Raw genomic sequence first — 24,958 nt, forward strand, 5'->3', positions numbered from 1 at the left:
TGTGCGTTTTGGTTATAACCAAATAGACTACAGACTAATGACATAGTTGAGTTATTTTTTTTGCATAGTATTTTAGTTAAGATATGCGATGAGAATGACATACTTGGAAAATCCGTGAAAACATGAGCTCTATTTAGAGCTTTTCCATCGCAAATGACGTTCGGAAGTATTTTATTTTTCGGATCAATCCGAAAATTGCACGAATTTTGCAGAGGCGGACAAATTGGGATGTTGGGAATAATACACTTTATACTTTTTCCCTACACCTCTTGTTATATGATATGCATATAACAAGGGGAATGCTAGAGACACGTTAATGTGTCACATTTCAATCACATCTCTTTCACATGCATGTGTGAAAATTATATAATCAACGCCAGAGACCTGCACAATCCTAGATACTTCTATTTTCCTTTCATTTCTCTTTGTTTCCACAAGTTTCAAACAAAGCATAAACAGAGGTTTCAGTCGACCAGACTTAAACGGAGAGAGAGAGAGAGAGAGAGAGAGAGAGAGAGAGAGAGAGAGAGAGAGAGAGAGAGAGAGAGACGAGGAACGATCAACACCCAGCCCCCGCCACCGGAAGCGCCTCAACTCCACCGCCAGCGACCACCGACGCAACCCCTTTTGAAGATTGCCTCCCCCAGGCGCAACCCTTCACCGACGCCAAACCCACCCACCGCCAAGGTCTCTCTCTGCTCCTCCCCAACTTCAGCTTCCACACTTAAACTTGTTTAGATCTTCCACACTCAAACTTGTTTAGATTCAAACATTGATCGACGCGTTCTTAGATTTTATCCCAGTTTGATTTGTCCCCCACCTGCTCGTGAAAATGCCTCAATGAGATGTTAAAGCTCATATAGGCATTTAACTTGCTATTCTTTTTTTTTTTTTTTTTGTAGATAAGCACTCCTTTCATAAAAGCACGAAACACATTACAACCTGTTAGGGGCATACCCCTGCTATACACTGCCTTTTTCATAAAAGCACGAAACACATTACAACCTCTTAGGGGCATACCCCTGCTATACACTGCCTTTTACAAAGAACCACACTTTTTACTAAATCACTGTACTATATCTATACAGCAAGAGACAAAACAAAACAAAACAAAACTATTCATCTAGCTAGACCAAAAATTTTTCCGAAAAGCTGCCAACTATCACATAAAACTTTGTTTGCCTGAGTAGGCTTCACACCCCTCTTAGAGCTAAGAGAATCCCTTATAGAATTGATAATGTGGAGAAGCAACCGGTCTTGAGGGAGGGCTTGGTGTTGAAAAACTCTTTTATTCCGTTCCAACCACAAACTGTATACTGTAGAAGCCAAAGCAGCCTTCAAAATCACACTTTGGAAGCTATTACTTTGTACATTCTGAACATACCAAGCAATCACATCAGCTAACAAATGGGGCACTTGACTATTAGAAGACTTACACCAAACAGTATGCCACACAGAACAAGACACAGGGCAATGGAAAAAAAGATGGTGATGAGATTCCAATCCAGTAGCACAGAAAACACAGTCCACAGGCACATTCATGCCCCAGCTAAACAGTCTATCTTTTGTACTCGGTTTATGCTGGATTGCCAACCATAAAATAAAAGCCCAACGAGGAATGTTCCTGCTAAACCAAACAATCTTAGTCCATTGTTGTATAGGAAGTTTAGTCCGAATAGCTTCCCAAGCCGAGTGGACAGAATACCCAGTCGGGTGAGGGAGCCAAACAACCGAATCCTCCTTTCCACAAACTGGCTTGAAATTAGGAGGAGTCTGAGACATGATAGTTTGAGTGACCCTATTCCTTTGCCTTGGCCATTTCCAGTCCCCATTATGAACAATAGAAGAAACCTTTGAATGTAATGATCTGCCAAGGTTAAAGACAAAAGACAACACTCTCTCCAAATCTGTTGAATAAAGGGCCAAGAGGGTGTCAATTGTCAAGCCACAAGAAGGTACCTTGACCATTGCCAACCTTGTATTGAATTAAAGGCTGTCCAACTCTTCTAAGGCCAAGCACTTTCCTAATAGTCCAAGAAGCATCAATAGGGATATCCATAGACCATAAGCACTGACCTTTTATAATGTAGGTGTGAACCCATTTTACCCAAAGAAGATCAGCTTTTTTGCATAGAGCCCACAAATGCCTTAGCATGGTAGCCTTATTCCACTCCTTTATCCTTCTAAACCCCAGGCCACCTTCTTCGTTTGAACTGCACACAAAATCCCATTTGATTTTGGCAGAAGAGGACTTAAGTTCAGTGCCAGACCATAAGAAAGCCATTAAGGTTTGCTCAATCTCCTTAATAACTTTGCTAGGAATGATAAAGATAGAGCTCCAATACACTTGAACACTAAACAACACAGATTGAATCAATTGAGCCCTGCCCCCATAAGACAAATCGTTATTAGACCACCCATGAATTCTTCTCCGAATTTTCTCCTTCAAAACTACACAATCTGCAACCCTTAATCTGGTAGAGATAAGGGGAACCTCAAGGTATTTAACAGGAAGAAATGCCACAGGAATAGGAAGGATATTGCATAAGTCCTCTTGAACACACTCTGAAACCCCAGAAAAAAGCACAGAACTCTTTTGCATATTAGGTTTGAGACTAGAAAACAGATGAAAATCATGAAGCAATTGGTTGACGAGAGAAAATGAATCACTAGAAGCTCCACACAATATGAATAGGTCATCTGCAAAGACTAGATGAGTCAGATTAATACCTCTGCATTTGGGATGAAAGCTGAACTGTCCCAAACCAATTCACCGATTCTGTACTGCAAGAGGGCAGTAAAAGCTTCCATAATCAAAAGGAATAAGTATGGAGAAATAGGGTCCCCTTGCCTTAACCCCCGCTGCCCTTGAAAGTAACCTTCCAACGAGCCATTGATCACTACTGAATACTTGGCAGAACTAACACATTTCTTGACCCAAAAAATGAACTTAGTAGGGAAACCCATGGCTAGCATAGTATCAAACAAGAACATCCAATCCACAGAATCGTAGGCCTTCATAAGATCAATCTTAATAGCACACCTAGGTTCACCCCCATCCCGATGGTAACCCCTAACCAACTCTTGCATTAACAGAACGTTATCAACAATAGATCGACCTTTAATAAAGGCAGACTGAGATTGGTTAATCAAACAAGGTAGAATAGGCTGTAAACGATTGGAGAGAACCTTGGTAATGCATTTATAAACTACATTACAGCAAGAAATAGGTCTGTAATCTCTAATGGTGGAACTTGCTATTCTTTGCTATTCTCTATTAACTTGCTGCCCATTAACTGTTTGATGAAATGTCTTGCTCACATCAACTCCAGTTAAAAGTAATGGGATTATGTGTTGTTGAGCTCGAAGGTGAGAAAGCGATTATGTGTTGTTATGTGCAGACATTGCCGCCATTGAAAGGTGCTCACGGGGACCACGACAAAGAACCGCAAAAGGGATGAATTTGGTGTCCCCACTTGATCAAATTGTTGGGATCTTCAAATGGATGAAAACTCCTTTCTAGTCTATATGTTGAGGTCCATTCGACCACTAGTATTTTTTGTTCTTTATTCTGTGAGATGTTAGAAGTTAATTATCTTGTTCTTGTATCTGGATTCTTTGGATTGAAGATGAGCGATCATAATTTTGATTATGTGATTTAGAGCTTGATCATAATCTAGATTCTTTTAGTCTATATGTTGAAGTGCATTCGACCATTTTGTGCGACGAGTAAATGCTTGTGGAAAACTGTTAAAAGCAATATCTTAATTTAACTTGGGCTTTTTTCATTTTGAATTTGCAGTTAAATGAATTTAGAGATCTCCTTTTTTGTACCGTTCGATCAAAATGGATTTACTCTTCAATCTTCAATAATAAAGCCCGATTAGATTGAACTTTAACCGAAAACATATATCCATATATGCTAGGTCCAGATGCAGAATTTGCTTTTGTGCGCGGAACACGTCCGTTTCCGTACGACGGTGGGAATGGTACGGGCCAATCCCAGCCCTAAGGCTGCTATAGTTGCATCTCTACCGTCTCTAGTCTGTTGTTGCCCCATCTTTTTCATTTCCTCATTTCATACTCCCTCCACCATTTCGTCCCTCTACCCGAATGCCTCAGAATGTTTATTGAAAGTTGTTTGCCCTCGCGTCATCAACCAAGGAGATTGCGGTTGCTGCTCGTTGCACGTACCCCTTATCCTGGTGTTTAACAAAACTGGCTATGGAATAGCTATGCCTTCGATTCCATAGACAGTTTTGTGGAACACCATGATAGGGGTGCATGCATCGAGCAACAACCGCAATCTCTTTGGTTGATGATGCGAGGGCAAACATCTTTCGGTAAACATTTTGAGGCATCCGGGAAGAGGGACGAAATGGTGAAGGGAGTATGAAATGAGGGAAGAAAAAAGGTGAAGAAATGAAAAAGATGGGAGGAAGGATGTTTAGCCAAGCCACGTCGTGAAAAGGCAAAATAACCCTTGTAATTTGTCATTGACTGATTTAAGTTGTGGGGGTATTTTAGGTATTTCCATCTTGGGTCGAAGGGTAGGGTGGTATTTCCACTTTGTCAAAATCCTGTTGGTTACCAATGGATCCTCTGGGTAAAGAGGGGCACAAAATAATTTTTCAGGTAACACTGAAATGGCTTTGTGCGTCTTGAGAACTTACGGCAAGCACTTTTGTACAACGCCGAAGACTGATTCGAGAGGTTACTGTTCTAGTGGCTCTTTATGTAGTCGGTCATTGTTGTACATAAAAGAAGAGTAGATCGATTTCTTCTTTGTTTGTCGGATCAGTTCTCGCATGTAGTTAGAGCTGAAGAGGTGTTCGTTTGCCACCACCTCTGAACGTGGCTTTTCATTGTAATTTCTGCTGAAATTGAAGCTAGGATGGCGGAATCGGCAATATTATATCTATTGTTTACATGTGTATTTGGCTATGGTTTTCTTTTTCTAAGATTGCATTTTCTTTGGATCTAAGGTTCATCTGCTTATATGGTTTCATCTTCTGGGAGGAAAACATTCTTCTTTTTCTTCTTGACAGATGAAGAATTTACCTAGGGTTCTAGTAAGCTTCCATAGAAAGCATTTCTCTGTCTTCATGGTTCAAGCTGTGTAAGAAACACAAGCACAATTGGGCTCTACCGTACTTCAATTGAATTCATTGGGTAAATTTTTTCCCACTCCCTCAATAGGTCTACGCTACAATATGATTTTTAAGGGGCATAACTATGAGAATTTGGGTTACCAGGTTACCGATAAAATGAGAATTTGGGCATTTTGAACTGACGTTTTGTTCAATTTTTATGTTTGAAAGATCTTGCATTTTCTGTGTCATCCGGAACTGAGTAGCGTTCATTTGGGAAGGCCCAATGTTACAAGGTACATTATTATTTTTCTTTAATTGTTTAAGAAGTAGAAAAACTCCAACATTGGTTGAAACATTTTTTTTATTATTGATCCCTGTGGCAAGACCCTGTTAGTAAGCTTGAAACTTTTTTGGATAGGCATGTTTGAACTATTTATGAATGAATTTTAATCACCAAGATGTTTGGTGTTTTGTGTATGATGTATCAGTTCGAAATATTGTTAATGTCAATGATTTAATGGGACATTGGGGAGGTGTTCGATTATGTATTTAAGCTATGATTTTCCTGTTTGATTTGGTTTCTTTTACTGTGGGTTCTCTTGAAAAGAAGTTCATTAGTGAACAAACGTCAAAAGCATGCATTTATAGTACCCATTTTGAGTATGTTGGTTCAAAAAAGGCAAGTTGATTGGATAAATCTAAAATTTAAGGATAATAAACTTCATCTTCCATGCTTGGTGCCTTGGTGGGGGCAGGAATTTTTTTGAGGGAAACACATCAAGTAGGATTTGATATTTTCATGCCTCTTTTTTCTTTGCAGCGTTGCAGGTGTGATGGAGCTATTTTGTGGTGATTCTGGACACCCTCTTTCTCTTTCTTGCACCTCTTTTCTGGTTTCTGTTGAGAGGAGTAGAGTTATTTGGGAGGCTTGGTTGTGGTTGGTTGATTTTATGTTAGTTTATATTGTTTGCAAGATGTTTATAATGAATTAGGTGATTATCTTTGTTTCAAGTATTTGGCTTTGGCTAGTTTGTACAAAATTTAACTCATTTGCTGGTCATGCTTTGCAGCCCCTTCAATAGGGGCCTAGGGTAACCTATTGTGATAAATGTGTATTTGGTTAATATGTAAGTTATAAGTGCTATTGAAATATGAGTGTGAGATGTGTTTGGTTGGAAAATACACTTTTGTTGGATGTTAAAATTGTCATTCACAATGCATTGGTTGGAGCATGTCCTTTTCCTTGAGATATTTCGAGGGATTGGCACAAATCCTTTCGGATTAGTTGGATGTTATGTTTTGGTTAGTTTTGTCACTCACCCTTTTTGTTGACATTTGATTAATTCATTTTAGGGGACAATCACTAAATCTCTCTCCTTTGTGTTCATTTTATGGAACATTCATTTGGCAAGTTTTTTATCCAAGTGATCTAGAATATACTCTAGAAGGTTGTTTTAGGGAAAAAAATATCACTGAAAATTGGTGGTGTTTTTATGCCACAGGTGTTGCTTTATCTAGATTGAGGAGAACAGGAGCTGATTAAAAGAGGAAAAAAAAAAGAAGAGGCGACCGTTGTCAAATTACATTAAGAAGGTCTAGAAGGATGTAAATCCTAATAGGAGGTTGATTTAGTGGATTGTTTGGTGGAGGTTTCTGAAGAGTACGAACTTTACTACGATACTCTCTTTATGTCCATCTCTTACCTTGAAAAATGGCTTGATAAACCGTTTTGTTCGCCATGCACCGGCTCCATTCCCTTGCTTATCGTAAAGGCTGTAAGTACCAAATGGCCCGCTACTAGTATGATATTTTGCCTCAGTTTTATATTTTGCAATTGTTTAGTTAGAAAATTGTGCTTCAATTGACTTGATCAATGATGCCATTTTACTCGACATCTGCAAAAACTTGGCCAGAGCAGCTCAAGAACATTATAAAAAAAGTAAGTTCACGACTTTATAGCTCTCTCGATCCAAAAAAAACGACTTTATCGCTCTTGCGATCAATCCATTGAACATCTCCCAATGGGGATAGCCACGATTATTTGATTTTATTTTTTTGATGAAAGCCCTCTTGGAATTCGTTTTGTCAGGAGGAGTACTGGTGCCTATTGTTGTGTTACCACCCTTCATTAGTCCACTGACTCCACTCCTATTTCCTTGGCTGGATGGGTTTTGCCGACATGCGAGAAGAATTGATTTCCCACATCGATATTAATGAATTTTACTGTATGTGTTCTTTTGACAACTAAATTGCTTTTCGGATATTTTTTTCCATCGCTACTTGGATTTTTTTTCCTTCATCTTTCAACATAGTTTTAATGTCGGGTACGTTTTTCAATGGCACAGAGCAGCAGCGGGAGGGTTGTGCAGTGGCAGTGGATGTTAGAGTTGATTTGAGCCAGGAATATTAAAATAAAATCACTTGTTCCATTATGGGGAAGGGAAAGTCAGATGAATAGTAGTAGTAATAATTATTAGTTTCGTAAAAATCTGGCACAATTGCTGTTGCTTATATTTGTTCAGTTGTAAAAGACTAAGGATTTTCTCAAGCATTGCTATTCATTTCCTTAAAAGTACTAACCAAAAAGAGAATAGGATGATCTATCTATGCTTAAGAACTAGGGCTCAAAAAATTCGGTGAACCATAAAATTGGTCCGGACCGAACCGATCCGTATCTTTTGGATTTTGTCCTTGGGTTAATGGTCCAGACACGGATTGAAAAATTAGAAAACCGTGACTCGCGGTTCGATCCATGGATTTTCATTACGAAACCGTGGATTAATCGAAACAGACCATGAGATATTTGTCTTATATAAATAAAAATATATGTGTATTTATATAATTAATTGTTAGTAATGTTAAAACTTTTTCCACCAATTTTAGTATTCTATCTTAATAATGGGATAGTGTAGATGTACATAAAATATAGGGGGTAAATATTTAGTTTTTTTGTATAAGTTACGGGTAACCCTAGTTCAGTTTTAGTAGTTCGTTTCTTTTTCAGTATTTTGTATGTTATGTACTGTAATGATACAATCTACTAGTGTTTAGACTCTTTTGAATCTGATTTCTGAAGTAGGCCTTCGGTAGTGTATGTAATAAGAACTTTTTGATGGTGTTAAACTTAATTTTGGGTGTAACCTTCTTCCTTTTTAGTGTGGGATGTATGCTTGAGATTTATTTTTGCTAAAATTTGTGGACAAAATCGATCTGCAAGTTACGGATTGGATTGGAACCGGATCGTAAGACTTTTGGTCCGGACACAGATTTCATTTCATTTTATAAAAACTGTGACTAGCGATTCAATCCTCGAATTCCTAGGAATCTGAATCGAACCGGACCTCGAGAAGCCCTATTAAGAACTATCCCTTTTCTTTTTGACAAGCTATTTCATCTAAAATTGCTTTTCTGCTTAGAACTACCTATCTGTGTTTAAGAACTTTATAGGACTTTTATCATTTAAAATGAAATTGATTTTGGCATTTCAAATTTTGTCTTTATTTTATGTGAAATTATTAGATTATCCTTTATTTTGTTAGTGTCCATCCACTTTAAAGGGTATTGTTGTAATTTTAAATAGGAAAAAGACAAAAAAGTGAAGTGCCAATAACTAAAAATGGAGCGCTAAAATCAATTTCCTTTTGTAAATCCAAAGCAATTGGACTCGTATATATGTTGAACAACATGAGTTCATAATCTTGTGTGCTTGAATCACTTTGCTACTACTGTTCTAGAGCTGTACAAGAACTCGTTTTGCATTGCTTATAAAATAGTAGTAGTATCTTTTTTTTTTTTTTTAGAAATAATTTTTCATTCAATTACTTACAGCCCCTCTATGTCCCGCGTATACCTATCCGTCTTCCCTTCCCTATCCCTCAAAATCAAAAAAGTACTTACGCTTAAGATTTTTTTTTTCTTGCTATAACTGAATCTTAATTTCAACTATCTCATATACAAGAACAATTACACCAATGAGAATGAGACCTCGTGCAAAGCACGCAAAATTATACTAGTGTCAAAATAAAGTGCATTAATATTACTAGATGATTATGAATTTTGATTAAGAATTAAATCGAAGACCCACGGGCAAAACAGTTATTTGTGGAGAAATAGAAAAAGGAAGTGCAAACAAGAAAATATCAAAATAATAATAAACTACTTTAATTGCTAGACGCAAAACATAGTAATAAAAATGAAAATTTTCCGTCGCCAAATGGGGGATTTCGTTTGTTTTCATAACGGAGGAGGATGAAGGAGTAGCATTGAAATACACTTGGAACAATACAGTTTAAGTTTGCTAAATTAGAAACCCAAAGCCAAATTCAAAAAATCGTAGTACCCGTTCCGCTAACTCAAAATTCGTACTTAGAGTGTGTTCTTTATGAACTTAACTTAAATATGAAAATTATGTCCTTATTTGAATTTTTTCAGCATTTGCTAATTTTGTGGGTTATTGATTTGTCTCACGAGAGGAATTGAAAAAGTAAATTTTTTTTCGCTTTTACCCAAGTATTTTGAGCAATAACCAAAAAAATGGTCATTTCTCAAAATACTTAGGTAAAAATAAAAAAAATTTACTTTTTCAATTCCTCTCGTCGAGACAAATCAATAACTCACAAAAGTTTGACGCAAAACTAACAAATGCAAAAAAATTCAAATAAGGACAGAACTCTTAGATTTAAGTTAAGTTCATAAGAACACAGCCTTACTATTTTTCAAATAAGTGTACTTATTTTTTGTATTAAATGGTGATGTACAGTGAAAGAATGACCTGTCTCGTCAAACGAAAAATTAGAACCTTATCGGAATGGGCTCATTATACAAAGTTTTCCTATTTTCCTAGTATTATCTCGAGAAGCACTACCGTCACCGAAGTCAAAATGCGGTGGCCGGCTACTGCACGCCGGAGTGGACCCCACACAGCTGATCCGAGCCGTTCAATAATTTTTAAAAAAAAATTGAATGGGCCACGCAAATAAATTAGATTGATCTGATATGTGTAGGTGCTCAGATCACGCTTTTTCATCTTTGGAAAATCGAAAAAAATTGAAAGATTGGTTTTTCGATTTTTCAAAGATGAAAAGCTTGATCCGAGCACCTACACATATCAGATTGAGCTGATATTTTGCATGTCCCATTCGATTTTTTAAAAAAAAATTATTGAACGGCTCGAATCATCCGTGCAGGGCCCGGAGTGGGCCCTCAAGGCGTGCGATGACAGGCCACTGCATTTTGGGTTCGGTGGCTGTAGACTTTCTGTTTTGTCTCTAGTTTAGTTTATCTAGTTGACGTCCTGTTCAGAACATAAAAAAAAATACATAAAAGGAAAAAAGAAGGAAATGAGGAAAGTTTGGAGAAAAATTTATTCATAAGTTTTAGTTTGGTATTTTCTTCTCTTTTTTCCTCAAACCAAACAAAGGTAGAGATTTTTTTTTACTATTTTTGTTACCTTTCTTTTCTTTTCCTTTGGTTCCAAACAATTTTTTTTATAATTGTAATATTGTTAATTTTGGAATTAATTTTTCATTTCCTTTTTTTCTAATGATACTCTTCTTTTTTCACAAAACAAATAATCTAATCAAAAATTCTAATTCCACACCCATACACACACATATTCACAATAGAGGTTGGGCCCACACTCACCTCTATTATGAGTGTGGGTGTGTAAATAAGTGTATGAGTGGGTGTGGAAGTAGAATGATTGTAATCTAAGAGCATCCACAATATAATAATCAAAATCAAAAGGTTGTTAAAGTTAGCAATGTGTGCTCAAAAAAGTACTCACATTGTAATAACCAAACTTAGCAATCTCTTAGCAACTCATCAAATTTTGGCTTTTGGATAATCAAAACTAGCAACTTTTTGCTAATAACCAAATTTATTGAACCCTACATCTTCTCAATCAAGTACATCTATCATGGGAGAGTAAAACTCACTTTTCATAAAGCAAATGCTTTATTGGTAGGTGAAATTCACTCTCCACTTTGGCAAGTGGTTGTACATTTGACAATATTGACCACTTTATGAATCTTAAAAAATGTTCTCCACTTTTACTTATTTTACTAAAATGCCATTCAATGTAGACCATTAGGTTGAGAAGAAAAAAACTGACCGTTAGATTTAAATTTTTGCTAACCCATTTTGATTATGGACAAAAAGTATACAATGTGAGACTTAACATTGTTAACTTTTACAACCTCTAAATAAATAATCAAAAAATGATGTGATAATTTTTGATTATTCAATTTTAATTATTACTGGAGGCTCTAATAGAGGACACAAAAGGGATTGCCGTTACAGAAAAGAAGAATGACAGTTCTGGGTGACATTTACGATATGTGCAGCACATCAACGGTGAGGATTTAAAGACGCGGTCCGCTTCAATTTTAAGCGCTCATCCATTAAAAACCCTACTTCCTCCCAAATCCCCGCCACACACACACTCTCTCTCTCTCTCTCTCTCTCTCCAGGGGGCGGTTACGCTTGTGGGCTTCAATTTGTACAGCAAACTGTGAGTAACCCGACCAACACAGCTCTCCACTCTCTTGACCAGTTGAAGAACAATCTGAAAGAAGAGGAAGGAAAAGGCTAAGCAGGTGAGCCTCTTTCGTTCTGTTTTCTATCAGGTTTTAAGGTGCTCCGTTACAGTGTTTGGACTTTGGATGCCTGGAAATTCAGCTTAAATTAGTCGACGTAATTGGAGGCAATCGGTTGAGTTTAGGGCCCATTCCCTTCGTTACAGTTTCGTTTTTTTTATATATTTTTTTATAATTTTTGTCTTGTTCTTTTTTCGTTCGTTTCATGGAAGCCAAACAGAGCCTAGAGTTAAATTAGGGGGAAAAATTCAAAATACCCCCAACCTTTACTCTAAATTTCAATTAGACTTCCAACTTTTTAAAAAAAAATCAATTTTACTCTCAACATTAACGTTATCTTCCGTTAATCAAAACGACCCATTTCGTCTAAATGACTAACAGAGCTCCGTCAAATAGTGTTTCGATTGAATTTTGATAATCTGAGCCACTCAATGTGTTCAGAAAGTGATTTTAAGGATACTCTCGAGAAAACAAAAAAAAAAAAGCGCTTCATCTAAAACAATTTTTATTGAATAGTTTAATAAAAAATTGCTCAAATCAAGTTCTTTCCTGTCATATTTTTTGTTGATTCCTTGCAAGTACCCTTAAAATCATGTTCTAAACACATTGAGCGGCTCGGATCATCGAAATTCGATCAGAAAAGGGGAGGTGTGGACCAAAGCAAAATCTGAACGTCGTGACCTGAACAAAATCTAGATCGGTTTGCACCTCCCTTTCCCGATCGGATTTCGATGATTCGAGCCGCTCAATGTGTTCAGAACCCGTGAGAAATCAGCAAAAATAAATGACCGGGAAGATTTGATTTGAGCAGTTTTTTATTGAACTATTCAATAAAAAACTGTTCAGATGAAGCTCTTCCCGGTTATTTTTTTTGCTAATTTCTCGCGAGTACCCTTAAAATCATGTTCTGAATACAGTGAGCGGCTTAGATCATCAAAATTCGATCGGGATGCTATTTAACGAAGCCTTTAACGAAATCTATTAGTCATTCGGACGGAAGGGGGCGTTTTGATTAACGGAAGATATCATTGCGAGTAAAATTGATTTTTTTTAAAAGGTTGGGAGTCTAATTAAAATTTAGAGTAAAGTTTGGGGGTATTTTGAAATTTTTCCTAAATTAGGTTTTCATTAGAATGCTCTTTCTGGAAGCGAATGCTTTGTAGCTAGAAAGACAGATATGAGTGATTTGGAGATTTTGTTTGAGCTCCAACTTGTCTTATTTCCTAATTTAAGTTATCTGCTGCTCTTTTTTTTTATATTCCTGTTTTGGTAAGTACCTATAGTTGTAAGTACCTATAGTTGTGGTCTGCAAATTTATTTTTCGATAAGTTATAAATTTTATTGGAAAGGCAGCAAGGGATTCTTAGTTTTGGTCTGCAATTTTACAGTTCGTTGAGATGTAGTTCTTATCCTTTGCTCCACTTGCCTAGTCTGAATAACAATTTGCCCCTTTTTGGTGCATTCAAAGGGTGCAGTTTTGAATGTTTGACATTTGACCCTTGGATGTGAAAGTTGAGTGGCAGTGCAGTCGAACGGCCCAATGGTCATTAGCACATCAAAGTTGCTGATTGCAAATTAATGTATGGGTTTTTATTAGTTTTTGTGGAATGTAATTGTTATCGGCACAAGATGTTGGGTTTAACTATAGGATAGATGACTTTCTCTATCTTAATTAGTGTTACGCTGAATTTTCATTATTTATGGAAATAATAGCCGACAATATCTCAAATAATAACATGTAATATTGTAAACCTATACGTTTAGTGTGTCCTTGGCATGTCATGCTGTGTTAGCATGGGAGTGTCTGCATCCTTGTCGTGTCATATGTTTGTGTACGGGCTACTTTTTATGCTATATATTGTGAAACTTTTGAGCTTACTTTTAAATAATTCTTTACTAGTCAAACTGGCCAAATTTGGGGGTGAGTCAATCTGATGGTGAAGTCATTAACGAAACATCAGAATTTCTTATTTATTTAGATTGACAAGTGCCCTTGCCTTGGGCATAGATGACGGTGATCTCTAGCAATTTCCATAACCGAGTTGGAAATCTTTCATGTATGAATGTTTTACAAAATTGAAATGTTTAGCATCCCATCTTTGGAAGTATACTGATATGTTTGTCTCCTTGGCTTAAACTGCGGACCATAGTTTTTAGCTTCACAGGATGTAATATTTTGATACTTCATTCTAAGAATGGTGACAATTGCTTGCAGTTTGCAGCCATGTCGAAGTCCAAGGTTCAGAAGCCCCAAGCGGCAGATGACGAGGAAATGGATCCAACAGTAAACCATTTTTTTTACTACTTGATTTTCAGGTTCCCGTAGGATATATCGTAGGTCTTTACTCTTTAATTTCTTGAACTTTATGCATCATTTTTACTGCAGCAATATTTTGAAAATAGGGTGAAAACCCTTGGAGCTCTGAAGAGTGCTGGAATTAATCCCTATCCTCACAAATTCCATGTTTCAACGTCCATCCCTGAATATATAGAGAAGTATAAAAGCCTAGCTGATGGGGAGCATCTTGAGGATGTTGAAGTATCTTTGGCTGGTATTTATATATAAGTTTTTGATTCACATGTAGGGTATTTTCTCTCATCATTATGATTCATTCAAATAATCTCTCTCATACTCCTCTGTTGCCAGGGAGAATCATGGGCAAGCGATCTTCTTCAGCAGGGTTGCTCTTTTATGATTTGCATGGTAATGCTGCCAAAGTCCAAGTTTTTGCCAGTAAAAGGTATTTAATCCTTATAATCGATTGTGATAAAAGAAATTTTGGGCTAAGTTCGTTTGGAGTAGACACGCTTGAGTCCCGACTAAATTGAGCTTATATACTCTGGCCCAATAATGTCAAGTTCGATTTATGCCCTCTCAACCTCATACCCTACTTGTTTGAGAGGATTGGCCATGAGTCCATGACTGTATTTGTCTGATCCGATTCAGGCATACATGTTTACATGCTTGAATGCATTGGATGATAATCAATTGGATATGCACGCCATTTTGAATCTTTTGATAAGCTGTCCTAATTCTTCTAGGTTTGTGTAGTATTTTTTGTTGGTTTTTCTTGCGAGTCGGTAATTATAATTATCTGGTTTATACAGCCATGAATATAAGTTTTCCCCCCTTCAAATCAACGCCACCTTGCGATAGTCCTAACACACAAAACTTCTATTTGAAACCAACCCTTATGTCTTCACTCTGATGTTTACTTGTAAACTTTACAATTTGTTTTTCATGACATCAGTAATTGTCCATCATTGCAGCGTTACGAAATTGGATGAAGCTGAATTTTCCAAGCTCCACTCGGGTGTGAAGCGTGGAGATGTTGTTGGTGTTATTGGGTATCCAGGTTTCGAATGCTGCTTGCTCCTTTAAATAGTCAATAAGTGTCCAATTTCACCAATACCTTTTGCCTCTGATCTAGAAGAAAGAAAAATGGGTCTTCTGTCTTGCGTGTCCTTTAGATACAGTTCTTGGTGTCTTGAAGTTGATTTAGTAGATAGCGACGTATTATGGATTTAGTTGTCGTTTGTAGAATAGGACCAAATTGATGAGAATATCTTTTTTCTAGAAGAAATCTGCTTTATGAAATAGATCTCTTCAACATTCCATCTTGATTATAAGATTCCAGTGCGGGGTGTAAGGAGGTGTCGATCCCTTTGATAGGCCATTTCTTGCTGTCCGGCTGTCCCACTGGGATAGAGCCCATATAAATAAGTCTAGCTTACCTGGAACAATTTCTTGACAACCATTCATTCTGAAGTTTTTGGGGAGGGTGTGGGGAGTTGTTTTTGTTTGTTGGGATCAAGTGCTTGGTAAGCAGAGTTGTGTTTTATATGTTTTCTTTCTGTGTTAGATAATCAGAGATCATTATGAAACAACTTTCTGTAGAATATTGTTACTTTGAATTGCTCTATTAGTCTTTGATATAAATGCAAACTTGAACATATTTGGTCGTTTAAATAGCTATAATCATAAGCTTATAGACAGCGTTGAGAATATCAATAATAAACATACCCTCTCTCCAGCAACTTAAGCTTTTAGATTAGTTAACAATAGGTCCTGTGTTCCAAGTTCCAACCTCACCGCTTTTCTAAATGTTTGGAAGGAAGGCTTGACCATCCCTTTTAAAAGCAGAAAACCTTGATGCAGTTCTGAAAAGAAAAATATGACTTACCTGGATGGGCCATTTCTATGTAAAGTCGAGTGTCAGGGTTGTGTTGACTATTGATATGAGAGAATCTCTCTCTCTCTCTCTCTCTCTGGGGCTTCTATTGATCTACCTCTTTGGTAGAGCCTACTGGTTTACCTTGAGTTGGAAATAATTGCTTGCATATCACACACTTTCGTACAGCTTGGATTATATTATACCCATTTATAGGTTGTAAGAATTTTGTCCCGCTTCTTTTTATCAATTTTGTGAAATTTGGTACTTGAACAGGTCTTCCTGTTCTCCAACTCTTTCACTGCAACTGGAGTACGTAGATTTGGATTGTATGATTATTTTATGGATTGATGTTGATGCTCAAAAATTTCATTGGTCTTACTCCAAGGTTGCTGCTAAAAGTTTGATCAGTCCCTTGCATTACAGTTAAATGTATATTGTATTCTTCAATGAGCTAGTTAAAAAATACTATGTTACTGGTAAGGAGTAGCTACTAAAGCAAGAATGAACCTCTGTATCCAAACATTTGGTGGAAATTGAAAGATTGTTTGTTCTTTGCATCCATAGAGACTTAATCCATCGTGTTTTTCTTTTGTTGGGTCAGTACTTATTGCTGTTAGGGGTGTCCATGACTAGATGCTGCTGTAGATACAATTTAAACCTTGCAATAGAGCTTAGTACTAGTTGTGTGATTTTTCCTAATGCCTTTGCTCCCTTATTTTAGGGAGAACTAAAAGGGGAGAGCTGAGTATTTACCCACGATTGTTCATGCCATTATCCCATTGTCTTCATATGATGCCAAGGAAAAAAGCTGGTCCTGGTGTGGAAATTGCTAATGTAAATGTGAGCAAATTTTGTTTTCTGACAGATCCAATGCTGGTTGACTTCCTTTACTGACATGAGAACGTTCTGTTGCTTAGGACATATGGGTCCCTGGTAATGCGAGGAATCCAGACACTTACATATTAAAGGATCAGGTATTGAGTATTCTTGAGCACACGCGCACTCTCTCTCTCTCAAGTTAGGTGCTCAAGTCATTGTGTTTCATGATAGGAAACTCGATATCGTCAACGTTACTTGGATTTGATGTTGAACTTGGAGGTTCGACAAATATTCAAGACTCGAGCAAAGATTGTCTCATATATCCGAAGCTTTCTCAACAATCTTGATTTCTTGGAGGTAAGATGCTTCTCCAGTTGTCCTGGTTCTTCTTGTTTTGATGGCATCACTTTCTTCCTCGGTTGCATTTCTTTCTTTCTTTCATCATGCGATTTCCTTCTGTTAAAGGTTGAAACACCAATGATGAACATGATTGCTGGGGGAGCGGCTGCCCGTCCTTTTGTGACCCACCACAATGACTTGAACATGAAGCTGTACATGCGGATTGCACCTGAACTATATCTTAAGGAGCTAGTTGTTGGTGGACTGGACCGTGTTTATGAGATAGGAAAACAATTTAGGAATGAAGGAATTGACTTGACACATAATCCTGAGTTCACTACATGTGAGTTTTATATGGCATTTGCTGACTATAATGACTTGATGGAGCTCACAGAGAAAATGTTGAGCGGTAAGTTAAAAATTTTGGGATGTCAACATGCAGTGCTTTTCTCATAGCATTAGTTTTTAAGAAAGTATGTTTTCCTTTTGGATTTTTTTGGGTGCTGATGAAGTCAAATTGAACAGGGATGGTCAAGGAACTTACTGGTGGCTATAAAGTTAAATATCATGCAAATGGGTTAGAGAGTGACCTGATTGAGATCGATTTCACTCCCCCTTTCAGGTCTCTGGATGTAGGCTGGGTTTAACTTTTCAAGTGACTCAGTACAATCTTTACATCATTTCACAATGAAAATCACACTTAGCAAACTATATCTGCTTTTTACCATGTGCAGGAGGATTGATATGATCGAAGAGTTGGAGAAAATGTGTAATCTAAGCATTCCCAAGGATCTTTCAAGTGATGAAGCTAACAAGTATTTGGCAGATGCATGCATGAAATTTGATGTCAGATGTCGTCCTCCCCTGACAACAGCTCGTCTCTTGGACAAAGTAAGGCTGTTATCATTTTTTCCTCCTCTTTGTGGAGATGATTCTCAGTTCAACTCGGACAATGCGAATAAGGGAGTAGTTCTTTGCAGAATAACTCTCAAGTGGCTTAGGTTCTTCACTCCTAAGCCTAGAAAGAAACCTCTTCTATGTAAGGGCTTTCTAAGGTCTAAAACAAAAGAAGTAGCGAGACTGACCGCAATTGTGAATAAGAAAACTCGACTTGCATGTGTTAAGCATATAGCTATGGTAACTAAGTAAGGGAAGTCTTGTTCTTTTAGGTTTCATTTTTCTAGTACCAGAATCAGACGATCCTATTTAGACATTAGTTAGACTCCGGGATATATCCCGTTCTACGTGCCTGCTCTTACTACTACTCTGTCATCCATCATCGTTGGTCCTTTACTCACTATGAAAGAAGCTCCTTTTTGGAAAAGAATAAGCTTTTTCCATTAATATAAGAGAAATTTGTAAATTAATGCATATTTTCTTTTTGTTTATCGATGTGTGTGTGATTGGTTTTTGAATGTAACCACATTCATCACCCAAACAAGGTCTTCAACTAGGGCAGCAGCAAATCCACCCAAATATGCATTATTGTCCAGAAGTTCCTTTACCTTCCAGTTTGCCCCTGTTCTTGAAAAACCTCTGCTGTGTTACTCCTTTCCCAGTTCCCCTAATCATCGTAGTGGGCACTCAATTCGACCTCTCTGGCCATTTTTCTAATTCCCCACCAGCTACTTCTTGGCTGTCAGAAAGCTCAAGCACTTTCATTTGGAAATTCGTCTGCTGCTAAAGTAGAATAGTCATCTATTTGTTTTGGAAAATTTTTACTGGAATTTTTTTACTGTTACTTGTGTGCTCTCCTTGTTGGATCTGTCATTGAAATGCAAAACATGGTCTCAGAGCTGTTATTGGCAACATGGCCAAATGTTTGTTATATGTAACAACTAACACGTGATTACATCTCTTACTGCAGCTTGTAGGACACTTCCTGGAGGAGACGTGTGTAAATCCTACTTTCATTATTAACCATCCAGAGATTATGAGTCCATTAGCAAAGTGGCATAGGGCTAAGCCAGGCCTGACTGAACGCTTTGAACTATTTATCAACAAGCATGAAGTATGTCATGCCAGCTAAGATTTCGAGTTCTTTGTTAGTTTTTAAAATACTGTTCCCCAAAGTATAATCATGTCTTTAATGCCTTATTTTAACCATCCGTCTACACCTCTTCAGCTTTGCAATGCATATACGGAGTTGAATGATCCAGTGGTACAACGCCAACGGTTTGCGGACCAACTCAAGGTACTTCTATCATTTGGAATTGAGTGATCCTGTTTGGGTTTCTTGACTAAATAATCCGGTTTTATCCAATTGCAGGACCGACAATCAGGCGATGATGAAGCTATGGTCTTGGATGAAACATTTTGTACGGCTCTTGAGTACGGTTTGCCCCCGACTGGCGGTTGGGGATTGGGTATTGACCGACTTACAATGATATTGACCGATTCACAGAACATCAAGGTTTGTGTTGTGAATTTATTTGTTTGTGTTTGGGGTTTCCTTATGAGCCTGAGTAATGACGAATCCTTTTGTTTGGGGAGGCAGGAAGTTCTACTCTTTCCGGCCATGAAACCACAGGATGAACCGCCTTCCAAAGGTATGCATTCTAATGTCTTCTGCAGCTCTGCCTTTTGTCCGTGTAACTCAAATATGTCAGGTTAAATTCTGTTTAGGTAGAGTTGTTTCTAATGTCATGTAATTGTGGCAGTGACAACGGCGGTGAATTCTGAATCATTGATATCATCTCTGGCTATTTGATAATCTGATTTTGAGGGAGACTGCCAACTTTTATGTAGACAGGTAATTTTCTGCTAGAGAGTCATCAACGAGGGGATCACTCGTGAAATCTGTTTCACCACCTATAGCATCAATCTTTATTGGAAAGTCGCCATTATTATGTAGGGTTGTTCTTGTACTATGGTTTACTATCCAACTCATTGCTATTGAAAGTATTCTTGCAAATGCAAATCATATTTGTCGATGTGAAGATATGAAAATTACTACACAGTATGGTGTTTTGGTCGGGTTTGAATGATGACGTCGTCTGCTTCAGTATCAAAATGCGAAACTTGGTCCGGGTCTTGTTGCAATGAAAACGTCTTTAATCCTAGCTGTCAGTGTATTTTATTTGGATGATCCTAGACAAATCAAACCAAACTTAATTAGGAGCTGCCTCAAGAAAACCCGCACGCGCACACACACACGCACACTCTCTCTCTCTCTCACACACACACACGGCACACGCACAAGCACGCATGAGCTTGATCTGACATTCGGCGGGAGCTAGAATCTCCACTCTACACTATCCAATTTTCACTCATTGTTTGGAGCTTATGGTTACAGAAACCCTGGTTATCACTCACGACTTGAGTCTCTGAAATTGGGGTATTGATCGAGACATGCCAGGTCCCTTGAGAGTTGAGGCCTAGGCACAAATTCTATAGCAGGGCACAAAATTTGATTTTGGGAAATGATCAGCCCGACCAAATTTGCGTACGTACACGCAAGGTAATCAAAGTAATGCAAAACAATTCTATATGCTTTTTGCTCTGATATCAGGCCTTCAATTACTCCCTGCGGGTGGATTTTAAGTTTTGATAGACAGAACAAATGAAAAAATACTAGAGGCTGTAATCGGGTTATATTTCCAAGATTTGGAATTAATTTTGCTCTTAGGCAATGGCAGATGAGGATTCTTAGTAGGGGGACCAAATCACATGTATTCACAAATTAACACCAAAATATCAGCCAAACTGTGTTGATAGGCCCCGCCTTCATGTTAGCCTGCTGAATTTCATCTTGTTGGTGGACATGATACTTCCATATTGGTGGACGTAATTCGGGTTCACGTTCCAAAGAAGAAATGTCAATTTCTTCAGATTCAATTCTAAAAGCTTTAGAAGGACGAGCCTCAGAAATCGAAGCTTCAACATCAGAGTTTAAGGGCAAACCCAAAATTGGTCTACTAGCTTCCTCCAAATGTAGAGTATCTATTTTCTTGAAGAAGGCATAAATTGTGGTATTCTTCACGAGTAACCTGAACAAGTTTCTCTATTATACAGTTTATATGAACATTCAATAGGAAGTACCAAATGTGAAGAATTTTTTGATATCTACAAATTGCAGTGGGATCTGATTTTTCCCCCTTTTTAGAGAGTCAGAAGAGAGAGAGAGACAGAGGGACGAGGGAGGACCAGAGAATTCAAAAGGGGGAAATTGAATTCAATTTCTCAGCACTAAAATCCAAAAAAAGAAGTGTAGATATCAAAAAAGGTAGTGTAGAATTCGATTTCCTAATAGTATTAGTTGATATATGTTGTGGAACTTGTTTTCTTTTTGACATTTTATCAAATTTTCCTCAAGGGTATTCGGTTTATCCGCTTTGTTTGTGGCCTCTATTTGGGGTATTTTATAGAATAGGAGTCGGGCATGGCTCGAGGAATTTTGTAGTCTTTTTAGGGTATGGGCCTATGGGGCGGGTAGAATTGGGATCACGAATTGGGAACTTGTGGGTAAAGCATTGGAAATTACGAAGAAAATGATTGGAAAATGATGATACAAGAAGAGGACTTCTCCGGTTTCCTACGGTTGGTGGTGCTAAAATCAGCTTACGCGCATTTCAATTAATATTTTTTTCAATTCGGCCAAAAGTAGGCCATCAATGCTGGGTCTAGAAAATTCATAAGAAATGATTTTCTTGCGACATGATCCCAAGAATCAAACCCTAATCAATTTTGAGTCGGATATTGTAAGTAAGGGTAAATACAATTTTGAGCAAATAGATGGAGGGATTTGTGATGGGTTTTACTCATACATAAATTGAAGTCAACATAACCTTATAGAACTATGATCCAAACACAATCTTGCTTTACATCATGAATGTATCGGGAGACTTGCCATTGGGATTTTGTAGCCTTTCATATTGGAGAGAGAGAGAGAGAGAGAGAGAGAGAGAGAGAGAGAGAGAGAGAGGAATGGCAAACAACTAAGGGCTGGAGCCCCTTGAAAGCATATCTTCACAAGAAAGACTAGGCACAAGTGGACATTGTGTACATTCCACATGGCTAAAAAGTGCGAAAAATGTTTGAAAGCTATTCTTGATTCTAAAGTGTCCAACTGAGACAGTAAACAATCACTTTAGCACCGCAGCGAAATAAGGACCGAATAATTTTTCAGAATCTGGCTAGGCATTCTTTTTGTTCTCTCTCTCTCTCCTATCTATCTTCCCAAGTGACAACAAGAGCAACAAATTAACACCACCAAAAACCAACCCACCAAAAAAGCACTGGTGGCCAGAAGTTCAAAGCACCCACTCATGATGGTTCTCTTTAGCAGCAATAATTCACCCAAAGTCTCCGAGAGTTTCCTTATTGTCATTCTTCTCTTCATTATATTCCACTTGTTTTTTTGTTGCATGTAATACAAAGTGTTTCGGGTCAGCTTTCGTTCACTTTAGACTAATTCCTAACACTCCTCTGGAAGCAGTTTCACTCGCGTACGTGTGAGGTTGAGGTGACCTCAATAGTTATAGGCAACGGCAGTTGAACTTAAGATTTTGGGAGAAAGCAAAACCCTGATTCCCACTTGTTCTGTTTTCTCAAACCTCAATATCTAATTTGAATATCAAATTGGTGAGATACTTGCGGATGAAAAAGGGAGAAAAAGAAAAATAAGGGAAAACAAATGAAGTGAGAAGTGAATTTATTTTCTCTTTCTGTTTGGGTTTCGAATGGAGAAACCATCAACTTTTGGTAATATGCACTTGTTTTTCTAGTCTAGAAAACTAAGAAAAATATAGTTTGGTGAACATTGAAAAACCTATTTCGGGAGATTTTTCCAAAAATGCAATGCATAGAAAAATTAAGAAAAGATGGTTTAGATTTCTCAGACAACTATTACTGTTTTTGCAATGATACTTAAGAGATGAGAGTTTTCCCATATACAGTTCATGAAAGGTAAAATTGTAACGAATTATACAATAATGAAAAACCATTCTTTCTCTAGTTAATCCTTGAAAGTTAATTTTCAATATTATGATATTGTACTTAGCAAATGCAACAAGATTTGGATAAAGCAAATTCGGATAATGGGCAATCGACATGCACTTGCAATTTTCCATTGGAAAGATTCTGAACTGTACAACAAGTGGACTAGTAGCTCAGTGGGGTAGACAGTAGGCACCAATACCATGTACTCCCATGCATTTGATTAGAGTGTCAAATCTCACAAACGACAACTAACGTAACGCTACTGACTTCCACTTAGAAAAAAGAAAAATTTTGAGCTATACAAAGTGGGTATACGTACAATGCCTACATATGAGGTCCCAAGACTCCCAACTTTGCCCAAGATGGCTTACGTGAGTAACCTGTCTTTGTCCACCTTTACACTATCAATACATATGCTATAAACGTGTTCTTGTAGGGAGAAAAATGGACAATAACTGATATATTCGTGGCAGCATTATCAACTAATGGGAAATCTCATTTGGTAATAGTAGATATCATGTTGTTTGATTCGTAGTAGGGTGAACAATATCCACCATCTTATTGCTCTGTACTAATACATAAACCACTTTACACTTAAACCATAGTTACGTCTATAAAGGAAAAGGAAATAGAAAAGGAAAAGAAGCTTAACCAAAATAGTGATTACTTCTAGGCTTTTATCTAAAGATAAATATATAGTTACCTCTCCATACTAGCTATTTCATATCCCCCTTCCTACTAGTCGTGATCTAAGTCACATAATTTGCGTGCGGGAGAGTGAAAGCATCTTTAAATCACATCTCAAACTAGTAAAATTTGCGGGAGCAAAAACTGAGAGAGTCAACACAATACGAGGATTAATAATATGTGACTAAGGTTGTGATGTGCGTGTGTTGTTCGTTTTCCATGTTGTTAACTTTACTTATTTTCTTCTTTACATAGCTATGGTTCTATCTATATAGTATAATAGTTAAAGACAAAAGGAAAGTTATACAATGGTGGCCCGAGCCAATAAAAAAGTGGGTATTGTTCACCAACTTCAATACCCACTTTTTGGGTGTCTAAACAAAATTGAACTCATATGTCATATGATATCTAGGAGTGACAAAGTTAACCTAAACCCAATAATAAAGTTGATTCATATCATTTTCTATTTTATTAGCTGGTGACACCATAAGGTAATCGTTATTGTCAAAAATGGACTTTAAAGGACTACTTGAGAAGTTATCTCTCCCAAACGAAAACTCGATCAGACATCATGTATATATATATGGTAAACCAAACCTTTACTTTTCATTTCAAAACACATGGTTTTGTCCCATTCATCATTCATTATCAGGACCTAAAAACAATTAATACGAGTACTCAAATCAATTACATTGAATAAGGTTGCAGGTAGGTAGGATTTGAAGGGATTAACAATATGGCACCATGTGAGATGATTAATTGATCATGTTGATTAATACAATATCGATCCCCTACGTACCTAAATTGTTCACTTGGCTGGGTGATGGTTGGACATTTTGCTAGTACAGTTAGGCAACACCACTATCTGTCCTTAATTAAAATAACCTCCAAATTAAGGCACTTCTTCATTCCTTAGAATTATTAATTGTAGACCCACCAATTATAATTATAGACAACCACGTACCCTCTTCCCAAACTTCCAATTTTCAATCCAACGACTAGATGAACCCCCCACCAACACAATCGATCACCTTTGGGCTTCTTAAATTCTTGACCCATGCACGTTTCTGATACCACTCACGCGTTTGGATTTTTGTGCCCGTTAGTTGTTTTTATCATACCACCTAATTAACATCAGTGATTTTTTTGCGTGTCTGTATATCTTTTGAAACAATTGGCTATTGAGAAATCAGCAAACCAAAAAACCCATAAAGAGTAGTGAAGAGCAAACAAGTAGAGAGAAGATAATAGAAAAGATCAAAAGACAGAGAGATTTTTACCTGGTTTTCAGTTGTGAAACAGAAAAAGT

General features: G+C 37.4%; 2 protein-coding genes and 1 long non-coding RNA gene across 6 annotated transcripts; 2 read left to right on the forward strand and 1 right to left on the reverse strand.

Annotated features, from left to right (window-relative positions):
* Positions 1–440: 440 nt before the first annotated feature.
* On the forward strand, positions 441–6,657 carry LOC131320908 (uncharacterized). Of its 2 annotated transcripts, XR_009198399.1 has the most exons (4): positions 441–687; positions 3,402–3,536; positions 5,049–5,172; positions 5,922–6,657. It is a non-coding gene; the product is annotated as an uncharacterized LOC131320908 (long non-coding RNA). The 2 variants fall into 2 exon arrangements; XR_009198400.1 differs by lacking the exon at positions 5,922–6,657 and having other exon boundaries at positions 5,074–5,461.
* LOC131320907 (uncharacterized) lies at positions 661–2,506 on the reverse strand. Its single transcript, XM_058351815.1, has 2 exons — positions 1,006–2,506; positions 661–942 (listed from the first exon to the last, which is right to left on the reverse strand). The coding sequence occupies exon 1, from the start codon at positions 1,966–1,968 to the stop codon at positions 1,120–1,122; it is 849 nt and encodes a 282-aa protein (XP_058207798.1). The 5' UTR covers positions 1,969–2,506; the 3' UTR covers positions 661–942; positions 1,006–1,119.
* Positions 6,658–11,461: 4,804 nt separating the features above from the next.
* Positions 11,462–19,955, forward strand: LOC131320909 (lysine--tRNA ligase, cytoplasmic-like). Of its 3 annotated transcripts, none has more exons than XM_058351819.1 (16): positions 11,462–11,689; positions 13,905–13,973; positions 14,076–14,241; positions 14,337–14,430; positions 14,960–15,045; positions 16,586–16,698; positions 16,782–16,838; positions 16,915–17,040; positions 17,149–17,431; positions 17,548–17,644; positions 17,757–17,913; positions 18,890–19,033; positions 19,148–19,216; positions 19,292–19,435; positions 19,520–19,571; positions 19,683–19,955. In XM_058351819.1, the coding sequence occupies exons 2-16, from the start codon at positions 13,914–13,916 to the stop codon at positions 19,730–19,732; spliced, it is 1,698 nt and encodes a 565-aa protein (XP_058207802.1). In that variant the 5' UTR covers positions 11,462–11,689; positions 13,905–13,913; the 3' UTR covers positions 19,733–19,955. The 3 variants fall into 3 exon arrangements, with proteins under 3 accessions (XP_058207802.1, XP_058207799.1, XP_058207800.1); XM_058351816.1 differs by having other exon boundaries at positions 11,465–11,689; positions 16,586–16,704; XM_058351817.1 differs by lacking the exon at positions 11,462–11,689 and adding an exon at positions 13,098–13,269 and having other exon boundaries at positions 16,586–16,704.
* Positions 19,956–24,958: the final 5,003 nt, after the last annotated feature.

Source organism: Rhododendron vialii, chromosome 3a (genome assembly GCF_030253575.1).
Source record: "Rhododendron vialii isolate Sample 1 chromosome 3a, ASM3025357v1".
NCBI classification, from domain to species: domain Eukaryota; kingdom Viridiplantae; phylum Streptophyta; class Magnoliopsida; order Ericales; family Ericaceae; genus Rhododendron; species Rhododendron vialii.

Bases quoted from the DNA above. Each gene is read 5' to 3' on its own strand.
- LOC131320907 (XM_058351815.1), bottom strand. From the start codon at position 1,968: ATGGTCAAGGTACCTTCTTGTGGCTTGACAATTGACACCCTCTTGGCC.
- LOC131320909 (XM_058351816.1), top strand. From the start codon at position 13,914: ATGTCGAAGTCCAAGGTTCAGAAGCCCCAAGCGGCAGATGACGAGGAA. The intron at 14,431-14,959 runs GTATTTAATCCT...CCATCATTGCAG, and splicing joins CAAGTTTTTGCCAGTAAAAG to CGTTACGAAATTGGATGAAG. The intron at 15,046-16,585 runs GTTTCGAATGCT...CCCTTATTTTAG, and splicing joins TGGTGTTATTGGGTATCCAG to GGAGAACTAAAAGGGGAGAG.